This window comes from Labrus mixtus, chromosome 5, assembly GCF_963584025.1.
Source record: "Labrus mixtus chromosome 5, fLabMix1.1, whole genome shotgun sequence".
NCBI classification, from domain to species: domain Eukaryota; kingdom Metazoa; phylum Chordata; class Actinopteri; order Labriformes; family Labridae; genus Labrus; species Labrus mixtus.
Genome location: NC_083616.1, coordinates 14,062,852 through 14,075,823, shown reverse-complemented (window position 1 = coordinate 14,075,823; position 12,972 = coordinate 14,062,852). Strand labels below are relative to the sequence as shown.

At 42.9% G+C, this 12,972-nt stretch overlaps 2 protein-coding genes across 3 annotated transcripts in view; both read left to right on the top strand.

The window, feature by feature from the left end:
• kiaa0825 (KIAA0825 ortholog) overlaps positions 1-12,972 on the top strand; it is a 116,437-nt gene that overhangs the window by 34,106 nt on the left and 69,359 nt on the right. Inside the window, exons 13-20 of the mRNA XM_061037966.1 lie at positions 962-1,168; positions 1,309-1,419; positions 3,155-3,294; positions 6,071-6,250; positions 8,380-8,610; positions 8,702-9,006; positions 9,150-9,256; positions 11,582-11,726. Coding sequence (XP_060893949.1) covers positions 962-1,168; positions 1,309-1,419; positions 3,155-3,294; positions 6,071-6,250; positions 8,380-8,610; positions 8,702-9,006; positions 9,150-9,256; positions 11,582-11,726 — 1,426 coding nt within the window. The remainder of the gene's footprint in view (positions 1-961; positions 1,169-1,308; positions 1,420-3,154; positions 3,295-6,070; positions 6,251-8,379; positions 8,611-8,701; positions 9,007-9,149; positions 9,257-11,581; positions 11,727-12,972) is intronic.
• The window catches only part of mctp1a (multiple C2 domains, transmembrane 1a), a 229,893-nt gene that overhangs the window by 194,117 nt on the left and 22,804 nt on the right, over positions 1-12,972 (top strand). The window lies entirely within an intron of this gene.

The window sequence follows — 12,972 nt, the reverse complement described above, 5'->3', positions numbered from 1 at the left end:
ATATTATGCCTTTACAGGTTTAAAAATGAAGGATTTATATGTTTTCATGTATGTTTTCCTGTTATGTTGAAAACATACACGGAAATGCTAAAGTAAATGTATGGACCCTTCGTGAAAGTGTAGTGGATTTGACTGATGGTGTCAGAAATCGTGTATTAATGCTTTTCAGATGAGTGCACACCACAACTTAATTCCACCCCTGCATGAGTCAGTGCCTCATTTTTACCAGTCTATGATCAGCCTTATATCAGGGGTCATCAGATTTTTGCACCTCTTCCCTTTGTAGCAGAATGATGACAATGAAAAGACTTAACCGTGACACACAGTAAAACAACAAAAGAGTGACAAAGATAATGTGTATTCCACACATGTAGCACCACCGGATGTCAACACTGAGCCTGGTTTATGTTGCTTTGGGATGCGTGTGTTTCCAGAGTGACATTTGTAAAGTGTAAGCTCGCCTAAACAGATGGCTTTTCAAAGTTTCCTATGTTTACAACAGGAACATGGGCACTCTTACGATATCTCACCTCTCCTGCATCAGTCCGTCCCTGTGTGTGTGTGTGTGTTTAATAACCATGTAGGCCATGTGAAGAGCAAGGATGAGGAGATAAGAGATGATGAGCAACTCTCCTAAACCAATTGAGGAAACAGATTTAGGGGCGTTGAGATTTAAAAGCAATGACTTTTATAGTGAAATTCAAAGCCTCCAGTACATTTAACTTTCAACAGTAAAACCAGCAGGAGGTCGTATTATCTGACTGCCTGCGCAATGAGGCTGTTATGTCATGATGTAATGTTGGATGTTAGCCTTTGAAGACAGAGAAGCTTGCCTTTTGTGCATTAACGTGATAGTGCCTTCCTCTTTCTCTAAATGTGTTCTCACATATTCCCTCACATCTCCTCTTGTCCCCTTTCATCAATACATTTGCCTTTTCTCGTTCTGTGCTCCGTGTGTCAGGTGTGACATAACAGCCGTGTTGCTGTACGTGGAGCAGCTTATGTGGAGTGTGTGTGAAAGTCCTGAGGCTCTGGTGCACTCCAATCCTTTTTCAGCAATTGCCATAATAGCAGGAGGAGCAGACTGGCCATACATAATCCACAGCCTGTGTGAGCAGCTCCTGACAGTCCTGGTCATTGTCACAGCACCCCTATCTTTGCTGTACAGGTTAGTAAAATAAAATGAAATGTTTTTAATTCACACAAAAAGATGTATTTGGTTTGATGATACAACTTCTGCAGAGGTGTGACCACTTAAAACCACTTTTTTATGCATTTAAAATGTATGTGTGATCTCAATTCCTGCAGAACATTTATGATTGATCGTGCAAAAGAGTCTGCCCCACATCATCCTGACAGCCCTGTTGTCCACTGGCTAAATGCTATCAACCCAGACCTCTTCACTGAGCAGGTTATACGGTATGTAAAATACACACATCATACCATCCATCACCCTTATCACAGTAGGCACATACATGCACATTCACACACACAAACTTGCATACACGCACATTCTGGTATGCTAAGCCATCACACACACCTCCACCAACTATATAGGAAACCACATGTGTGTGTGAAGGCTGCATACTGTACAGATATATAACTGAAACTTGCTGTTGCTCATGGCTTGAAGCTAGAGCTACTGCGCTAATATAGCACAGATGCAAGCTGAGAAAGAAAATAATTAAATAAACTTCTGCTGCTTCTGACACTGATTTTGTATATATTGTTGCATGTTGCTTGCTGTACACACAGGGTGTCAACAGAACACATTGTGATGTTTATATCTTTGCACATGTGTCCATGTATGCATACATGTGTGTCCAGTTACTGTCATGACCACCGGAGTGCAGTCAATCACTCTCCCCTTTCACCCTTGACTCCACCCTCCTCCCCTCTCATCTCTGTCTCTCTCACAAGAGGTGATGTCATTGCGTGCTGATGGCACACAAATCAAGCCTACCCCTGGCTCCCTCCGCTCCTAAATATTGGAGAGCTGAAATTATTTTATTTTTATGATCTCTTTATTTCTTTGCTCCAACCCCCTGCCTGCATGCAAAGTCGCCAGGGGGCCTTTTCATGGGCCCGGGGCCAGGTCCACAGGTCCTCATCCTCGTGGCCAAATCTCTCTGCAGCCTATTAAAATAAAACCATTATTATGGTTATTTAATAAACCAATAATGAAATCACAAAGCCCATAAATAAATCATCCAGCATAGCATAAGACTGTAAAACTGCACTTGAAGTTATGTTTTCTGGCCTTATGTGTGCTCTATATTTGCACTGGTATTTTTTTTTTTTTTTGCCTTTGCACATGTGTGTGTTTTTGTGTATGTGCGTCTTGGTTCTGTAAGCTGACCCTCTGCTGTAGCCGCTTAGATTTATCAGTGTAGTTAAAAGAGGATTTCTTCTGGATTTGCGGTCCTAGTGACATCATAAATTGCACTGTCAGATTGAGGCATAGTCTTCCTCAGTCAAGCAGCAGGGTGCACCCCGCTCTCGCTTTCTGCCTCAAATAGTATGGTTAATTTTGGGCAGACACCCCCTGCTCTCTCCCCTCTCCCTCCTCCTCGCTCCTCAGACAAACTCTGTCCATTCCTTCCATTAGGTTTTATTGAGATGTATAAAGTAACATGCAGGCGCACACATGTCAGCATGCTCTCACACTTGCACACATACATAACCACAAGCCTAGGCTCTGAAGGGTGCACACAAGAATACGCTTACACGCACACACACCAAGGATACGGCTCATTACCCACAGCTGGCTGCAGCCTCTTGGTTATACAAAAGATGTAGGAGGGGGGTACTGCTGTATATTCATGTATTTGGCGGTCTCCCAAATGTTAATTTGGTTTTAGCTGGCCAAGATTAGAGCTAATTCCTTCCCGGTGCACACTATAAGTAAGCAGGAGTGAAAGCATTTGCAGACTAAGCTCGTATCAGGAGTGAGTGACACTGAGGGAAGCTCCCATTGAAACATAAACACTTTTTCCTCCCAGATTGTCATCCAAGACAGCTGTGATATCAAATTTTGTCTTTCACTTTGAAGCCTCTTCCCTCCTTTGTTGTCTCTTGCTAAATGGACTGCTATCTGTACGCTCACCTGACACTGCAGAACTGTCAACATTGTTTTCCTCCTCTCCTCTCCCAGAGATGGTCTTATGGGCCAGGCGGCCTCTGCATGTCAGCTGAGGCTGCTGACCTCTGACCCCGGATGCAATCCCAGGTTGCTACTGCAAATGTTGCTGTACAGAGACTGTCACCTGCCCAGAACACTCCTAGAAATCTCTTGTAAGTCTGTCTGTTAAGTGTGCATGGATTTTTTATTTTTTTATTTTTGTATTAAGAATAGGGATATATCATTTGAGTCCCTAGTTTTCAATCTTCTAAGAGAAAATTGAACCATCTTCAAAAGTTCTTGAATGTTTCTTTTTTTTTAAACTGAACCCACAGCATCAATCCTTCAGGAGCCATATGTGGAAAGCTGTTTACCAGTGTCTTAATTATGTTGCCCTGAGATCCTTAGCGAGTTTTACAGACCTTAGATGAGCTCTATCCATTTTATGAAGTTATCATCAGCATCTTTGCCTTCATCATCATTTTCACCTTGCTCACCATCATCACTAAATCAATAGAGAGTAGTAATAAACACTCAACAGGCCCAGGCGGAGCACACGCGCTGACCTTTAAAGATTTTCCCTTCCTTCTTTCCCCTCCGCACCGGCAACGGTCTAACCTTTAAAGACTGTTGTGCACTCGCACATTAATTCACATTATAGCGACCTCATTAATAACAACTCGCACTGTCTCATTCTCTCGCTTGGTCTGAGTCTGGCTCAGAGGCTCTGCAATGCTTCTCCCCGCGCACTGCTGTAAATCAACGCTGGAAGCGCTGACTCTTGCGTGTTATCACGTTGACGGGCTAATTAACCAGGAAGCAGACAGACAGAGGGAACAGCCTGACTGAATGCCTACATTCCCATAATCCACTGCCACTTCCCATACTTGGATATACTTGACTTCTTGGTAAAAAGCAGAACCTCAGTATAGATCATAGTAATACAGAGAGTCTGAAGCTCTTGAATTAGACTCTCATCTATCTTATTTAGCCCTATTTTGTGTATTAAAGTAATTGTTGTGCAGTCCAATAATGCCTGACCATTCTAACTTTGGTTCATCAGAAGTTCTGCTTTAACATAGTGGTCGCTAAGTGACACATTTAACAGTGAAGAATGTATGGTTTATATCTAAATACTAATGGTTTAAATATCATACTAAATAGCTAAAGAGCTAGCTAGAAAGCTAGCTAAATGATGGACCTAGGATTTTAAAATCGAATGTATTCATTCGCAGGGGAATTACAACTCCCACACGTTTAAAATAACACACAACTCAACTCACACTAAATCATGTGATACACAACTTGTGGTTGTGGTACACACGCACGCTCGCACACACACACACACACACACACACATGCACACGCACACGCACGCACACACACACACACACACACACACACTTCCTTTTTATTATTATCAGCGTGTCTGCTTCCAATTAGAGAAGTCTGCAGAGAGGGCCCTAGTGACTGGTTGACTGGTCGTCCGGAAGATAAACAGGTGTAGCTATTGGCTATGTATCAAGGTTGGATAAGCTTGGAGACTGAGAGGGAGGGAAAGAGAGTGCGGAAACATTGAAAAAGCAATCGAGAAATCGACATAAAAACACAAGCATGCTGGAGTTACTGTATGCAGCAGCAGTAGTAGAAACTCGACAGAGATGTGCCAGCGCACTGTCATCTGTTTTTCTCAAGTGTTCTGCTGCTACATAATGGGACCATTATTAAAAGGCACCTAGTTAACCTGCCATGCTCTCCAGCACCTCACATGGAAATTAATGTTAGTCACCCCTGTTCCTTTGGACAGTTGCAGCCACAGCAGTATTATACAGAGCAAACTCTCCTTGAGGACCAATTAAGACAGACAGGCTGAGAACAAGATGCTCGTGTAACCCACACAATTCTGGTTAATGGACTGATTTTAGGATAGTTATGTTGACCACATTTTACTCTTTTTTTTTTAATGTGACAAAGCAGGAAACTAAGAGATAAAGACAGGAAGATTAAGAAAAACGGTCATCATCTGGACCTTGATAGGTGGCTTTAAATTCCTACCTGCCTGTTATTATGTTGCCCATTATGACTGCAGCAGCTAATTTAACTCTGTAATTTTAAAATAGTCCAGTATTAGTCAGACTGAAGCCCCGCTGCCCTCCATCACAGCGCCCCCTCATTGACTGCTGCGTCGCATACACCCTCCAATTCAAATAGCTGTCATCTCCCACACAGCAGACTGACAGACCTCTGGATGTCTGCCACCTCTGGAGCGGTGGGCCTTTTTCCTCAGCAAACCCCTGTCAACTGAACACACACACATTTATATGCACACAAAACACATATATAGACATCCTTATGGGTAAAACACGCACACACCTCCATCCACAGCCCTGTGCTTTTCAGACAGCAACCCCCACAAGGACACCCTGTCAAAACCTCTTCCTTTTCACTTCCTGTCTCCATGTGCTGTGGGGGCTTTGAAATCTGTTCCTTTTTCTGTTTCTTTTTTTCTAGTCCGTTTTTTTTCTCTCCCATCTAACACAGATGTGGGTTTTTCTGCTCCTTCTATCCCACAACGCCTTTTGTTCAGCCGCTCTGTTAACATGTGTCAGGTTGGGCAGCCTTGACATTTTCCAATGTGTTTTTGTGCAAGGAAATCAAGATGCTGTTTCACAGGATAGGGTTTTATACAGTATCTTTCACTACCTGACTCCATAAGGTTGATATTTTTTCTGAACTGTGATCCAAATGACTGAATCCATGAGTGCAAATGAGTAATGCTTTTTATCTCTTTGTGTATCCTGTTGTTTGTGTGACAGTGTCAAGTGTTCTGAATAAGTTTCATCAAATCATTGACATTTTGAAAACCCACAGATTTACTGTATTGCACGATTAAGTGTCTCAATGACTCAGACTGACTCTTTTTGTTCTTTTTCTTTTCGTCTTTTTTAGACTTTTGCCAGGAGAGCAGATTAGAAACATCTACAGAGCACTGCAAAGCAGCAGATGACTTCATGGTCACATTGTTCAATCTTTTCAGTTGCTTAAACAATGTCCCCAAGGCCTTGACTCAGGTCCTTGAGCCATACCTGGAACAGGAACAAATATGGGAACATCTTTACACACTGGCAGGTAAAGTAGAAACCAGCTAAGTTTTAAAGATGAAGCTCAAAGAGCACATTAAAAAAATCCTAGTCAGAGCGGTTTTCATCTTATGATAAATTTGAAGATTCAATTTCTGCATTTCAAAAATAATACGTTCTTTTCTTGAAACATACATTTAATATGCTGTTACAGAGATGATAATGACTCCCCTACTCTTTATTTCTTTTAGCCTCTTTTTGGTACAATCTTAGATGCAGACCTTAATCACAACTCCTTTGGAGTGTGGAGCTCTTTCTGGTGGGGATTTTTTTTTAATCCTGGGTGAGTGGTAATTATTGTAGCATAAAGTAGGGTGATTGAAAAGAGTATTTGGATGGAGACGGAGCAAGGGAGGGGTCGACAGAGGGAAGGAACAAAAAAAAGTTAGAATGAGCCAGAGAGAAATTCTCAATGTCATCCAATCATAGTTTATCCTCACAGGGTAATTAGTTTAATTATTGGACTGTGCCAAATCTGTGTATTATAATTTTGGTTACAGGATACCCCCCGTGCCCCCATTTCTATTTAAACTGTTCACTGAGTTAGCTTTCATAGATTACATTACTATTTCTCCTCTTATACTGTTATTTCATCACACTGTAGCAGGTTGTTTCAGATCAATACACCAGTCGATATGGTAGCAGGCGGTGTAAAGTCTGAGAACCAAGTGACTTTGAAAAATAGGTCTTGGTCTCACCTGCCACAGAGCGCTTCTCCTTCGAAAAGCTGTATCATTTTCGGTCCCATGCTCCTCTTTTCCTGTGGGTCTGAGGTCACACTTTTGTGAGGGGTCCCTGGAGATGACAGTGTGCCTCCACTGCAGCCACGGCACTATATCTCTCTGTTGTAGCCTTTGGTTTTACAGCCGAAGCTGTAGGAATTTTATGGGTGCCATAGAACTTCATGCTGTAGGTGCTCTGTTATCGATATGAGCAGGATATGAAAGGGCAGAGCTTGAAAGACATGGTGCACCTGGAGAAGGTAGTATGATTTCTACTGTCAGGCCACCTGGGTTTGATAGAGAACATCTGCATTTAACGTTACAGTGCTTCATTAAATGTTGATATTTCCACAGGATGCCTTTGTACTTTGTGGATGTGTAAGGTATTCAAGTCTATGTTCATTCATAATGCATATAATAGGTAATGTAACCCCTCTTTAATTTGGTATCAGTCATGACATTGAAGCTGCTTTTACTTTGACAATTTTAAGAACATTATATCTATTAATAATAGAACAGTTTCTATAATTCTCACTGTTGCCTCACAGCGAGATGATTCTTGGTTCGAATCCCCGTTGGACAGGAGCTTTTCTGTGTGGAATTCCGAGTCCGTCCATGTGTGGGTTCTCTCCAGATACTCCGACTTCCTCCGAAAATCCAAAGACATGCTTGTTAGGTTAATTGGTGACTCTAAATTGTCTGTAGGTGTGAATGTGAGTGTGGCTGGTTGTCTGTTTCTATATGTCTATGTGACTGACTGGTGACCAGTCCAGTACCCCCGCCTCTCGCCCAATGACAACTGGGGTCAGCTCCAGCCTCCCCACGACCACAAATGGGAAAAGCGGTATAGATATTGGATTGATACAGTACAATCTTTATTTCTTAAATTGTATATATAGAGACTTTATTTGTACTGCATGACTACCCTTAAAGTTCGTTATTATGGTGTTTTTCATACGTCATGCATCTTGTCTGCTTTTCAAATTCAACTGTAAATTATTTCAATTTTTTCTCAATACTGTTACCAAGGTCAAGAAACTCTTCTTCACCACATTAATTTTAGTTCATATGCTGTAGCAGAGTTTCTCAAAGGCCAAGCAATAACTTCACGAGTCAATTTAACAGTGGAATTTGTCGGTTTGTCTGTTACCTGATTTTCTTCTTCATCACTGGCTCAGTCTGGGGTTCATGTGTGGGGTTCATAATGCCCCACACCGGACACGGCCAAGCAATAACTTTGTGTTTGTTCTTGTACAGCTCAGCTTTATGTTTTTTTTTTTAACTGTCAGTTAAAGAGAATGAAGATCAATACAATGAGTACAGTCTTAAGATTTCAGTTTGATTGACTTCCATGCACTCTTCTCGACCTGCTTTATTTATTTACCTCTTTTTTCAGACACAACAAGAACCGTACCTGTGGTGATCAGCTGTGTTCGAGGGATAGTCAGCAAGTCCACCAACAGCCTCCTGGTACACCTGGTCTCCATGGTGACAAGTTGGCAGGCGACAGAGGAGCCCACTGCAGTGTTGTTCAAGCAGAATGTACCAGAGAGCATTCTGGCTAAAGTACCCAAAGAATGGCACTACACACCACAAAAAGCAAGGGGAAAGGAGACTCTGACTAAGAGTATGTAGAGACTGAGTGTCACATTTTCAACTTAGATAAACGAAAATATTATTTTAAACTTGACTTTCTTTCTTTCTTTCTTTCTTTCCAGCTGTCATATCCATTACTATTCAAGCCTTGTCCTTTATTTTTACCAACCTGCCGATGGCCGTAGCATCAATTCCCCTCCCCATCCGCTTCCTCTTCCATGTGGCCGAGAAGCACCTTTCCCAGCATGCCCGGCAGCTGCGCTTAGTGGGCCTGTTACTCTGGGCTTTGCTGGGCTGTCTGATCCAGGGCCTGGAGGACCCACACACTCTGGAACAGATCAGTGGAGTGGAGCTGGACCGTGGGGCAAAGGACACTCTGTCCCTGCTGGCTGAGTGCCTACAGGCTGCGATGGGCATTCAACAGAAGGTAGCCTCATGTGATAAAGATAATGATAACAATAATATCAATAATAATAATTACAGGGGTTCATTTAATGCGAGCCATCAAATCCACTATCAACCATCTGACTTTCACTCATTTACATTAATGGTCTGCCGTGTGTCTGACAGGGCGTTCCCAAACCCACAGTGCACAAAGTGCTGCAGGCTCTGGAGGAAAAAAGACCCAAGTGGACAAACATGCAGCTGCAGAAAGCTCGCAAGCACTGCTCAGACAGGTGAGAGGTCAGCTACAAGTATGAAGCAAGAGGTCAAGGTCCGACGGGTATTATTAAGGTAGTTTATATTAATGTTGTTTGATAAATGTAGTCTATATTAATTGTGTTATGCATTCAGGGAAAATGTGCTATGCATTAATAATCCATCATTCATTCCCCTTTTCCATTGATTATTCACGAGTAACTTAAAACATTAAGTGTCATTTTATCAAGATTATTTTGATTGTCAAAATTTCTCTCTATGAAATGAGTTCCCGATACATGAATGAAGTGGTTTATCAATAGATGAGCTTTGAGGCTGATAAAGAACTGACTGATGATTTATTCAGCAGTGTTTTATTCACTATAGACTCAAAAAGCTCAACATAACATTGAGAATAAGCATTTAAGCATCGTAGAACTGCTCCTTTTGATTGAACATTTATTTTCTGAAGAATGGAATGACCAAGATGATTTTTCATTAAGAAGCTTTATAAGTGAGATCAATGTATCTCAGATGTGTTTCTTATGGTAAATGATGGGCATGGCGTCTGACTGAGTGGTCTACAGGTCGGACTGTTGGGAAAACATCTTTCACTTTGGGCTGATCCGTGACCTTTGGCTCTACGTTTTGTTACTCGTTCCCAGAAATTGCGCCTCTGGTCGCTCACTTCATCATGACAAACTCTGGACGCATCAATCATCATAAAAAGGGGATTCAGCACTGCAACGCAACATGTTCAATTAAAAAAAAAAAAGAAGAAGAATGAAATAAATAAAAGAGCACTGAGTAGATTATGGCCAGTTCTAGGAAATGCTGTTTGTTTCAGAGACGGGAAGAGAGGACGAGACGCCAGGGGAAGGGAGGGGGGCGGGGGGGCAGTGTGGTGGAGGGACAGTGAGGGGGGGCTGAGTGGAAAAGTGAAAGAAGAGTGATTATGTATCACCTGTCGGAGGCATTGAGTGGGATCATTACTATTCATTAAACTAACCTTCACAGGGAAGTGACGCCTGGCTTGTAAACAATCAGAATACAGTGTCAGAGAGAGAGGGAGAGAGGGGGGGAGAGATAACTCCAAAAACAACTGATGCTCCACTCTCTGGCATCTCACCTGCTCACACATCGAAAGCTCAGTAATACCTGCAACAAAGACCATTTGCCCCCTCTGAGCCCTCTCGACTCGGTACCCACATCCCACTTTCTCTCCTTCCTTTCCCAACTTTACCCCTTACCCCTCCTCCCCACGCCACCCACCTTGTCTTTGCAAAGTAATTTGTTGAGGAGAAGATTATTGTTCTCCATCATGGTGACCCTGGCTGGGCTGACGGGATGCATACACAGATGAAGATGAATGCAGTTATTCCTTGGCGGAGGTCTGCCTCTTTCAGGGCACATTGGCCCTAATGACATGATTGATAGGCTGTCCCAAATCCGGAGGGGCCCTCATTAATCACCGCGCTGACTGAATCCAATCATCTGCTTCACCTGCACAGTGATGGACAGGAAAGGATACAGCGCAGGTGCTGACACGGGTGCACAGCCACCATCGCCGACAACAACATCACCGCGGGGCTCGCCGGGCAGAAGAATGAGGGGATGTATGTGGACGAGAGGGGACTCCTCTTCCTCGGCAACTCTCAATGTCAAGCAGCCAATGGCGGGCTGACAGGCGACACCGATTCTGCCACCTTATAATTACAAAGAGGAAGACGGAGAGAGAGAGAGAACAATGACAGGGAGTGTATGTGAAGGAGAAGGCTTGATGGACGGTAGTGTGATATCCATCCATACTGAAAGGGCGGGAAAATGATGCGGCCGTCTGCCAGGGCACGGGCCTGTACATGCATGAGGACCTTGACACACAATTACACACACACATACAAGCTAAAGAACACACACACAAATCATTTTTAGTGCACTGGTATCCTTCAGACAAAATACTGCTATGTATCTCATGAATAATAATAGAAACAGGGGAAATTATTTTGTTATCTAACACTCAATAATCTGTCTCTATTTCTCACTTTTTTTTTTTCAACAGCCTTAGCCTTGACCGGGCATCGGGTCAACATTTATTGCTTATAAAACTAAAATTAATAGATTCTAAACACAGACTTTTTAAAGTTAATATTCTTGTTGATTCCAAATTAAAATGTTATCACAAATTCTCCCCTAAACTAGAAAATCCCTCCTCAGCCATGGAAAGTATCGATAAAAAAGCTGACTCCCCACCACTTCATATTTCCCTCTCTTTTCTCTTGGCTCCACTCACTGTTTTTTTTTTTCTGTCTTTCGTTTGTTTTCTCTCCCATCTCCTCCTTTTCCCCTCTCTGTTTCTCTCTCAGCATGTTTGAGCAGGGAAGGGAGAGCGGAGTCGCTGTGGCTGAACTGACTGAGCAGAAAATAGGCCTGATGCTGCTGGAGGTCTGCCACAAAGCAGGTGGCAACGACTACCTGAGGCAGATCTATAACATCATCCAAGCCAATGAGGTAGGGAAGCACTCCCTCTCCCCAGCAATTAGGTGGCTGCTGGCCTGAGGCCGCAGGCTGTTCAGGAGGGGGAGACGGAGGGAAGAGGGCTGCTGCCTGTGTGCGGTCTGCTCCTTCTGATCTTCTGTTGTTCAGGTGACCTCAAGGGTGTGAACCTGCAGTGATATCCTGTGTTAGATGCTAGGAGAGGAGAGGAGAGGAGAGGAGAGGAGAGGAGAGGAGAGGAGAGGAGAGGAGAGGAGAGAAGAGAGGAGAGGAGAGGAGAGAAGAGAGGAGAGGAGAGGAGAGGAGAGAAGAGAGGAGACGAGACGAGACACACTTGAGTGACTGATTTGGTCCATCAGAGAAATTGTCCATTTTTAGGCTGGCAGTTGTTGGTGTTTTTGTTACTTTTCTACAGATTACATCAAAAGATCAAATTCTGCTGCGTAGTAGTTCACTTTTTCAATACTTCTGACTTTCACACCTCATCCTTGGCGCAGTCTTATGTGATTCTTACTGACATGGTCCTCCTATAGACAATCAGTTAGAACACAGCATGGAATAACAAAAACATAAGCATCTATACATTATATATAACTGAGTCCATAACAGCTGTAACTCTACATAGCAATCGAACAAACTGTGAATGGGATTCTCGAGCAGGCTCTGAGTTTCCGTCCTGGCAGCTCGAGGATCTCTACCCTTCCAAGGTCGAGGCAAGAACATGAGGGTCAGGGACAAACCGGAGCTGCCCGAGAGGTGGAGGGATAGGAGGTGTCGGAGGCCATGTCAAACTGACGGATGGGAATATTGTGAATTCACACCAGGATACCCATGTACACACACACACACCTACAGAGACAAAAAGACACACTCAGATTTCTATACTGTACATCTTGTAAGACAGCTATAATAAGCAAGCACTGCAGAGGTTACAGAAACAAAAGTATGTTATAAGTTTTGTTCTATATTTTCACGAGCCATTTTCACAAGTCTCTTTCTTAATTGCTCTGATTTATTTTTTCTGGTTGCTTTTAATTAGAGAAAATGTTTATCTGGACTAGTCTTCTCATTTGAAATTTGGAAAAAGTAAACTATCCAGCCTGTCAGAAATTATAAGTCAGTTCTTTTTACTGGAACTCTCAAACTGTGAGCCAATGTTAAGAAACTTCCTGAAGTATGGATGTATGCTTTGCTGCCCTTTCAGTTAGAGGAAGTTTACTTGTAAATAACTTTTTGGCCTCCCTCTCTTGGTCAGTTGTTG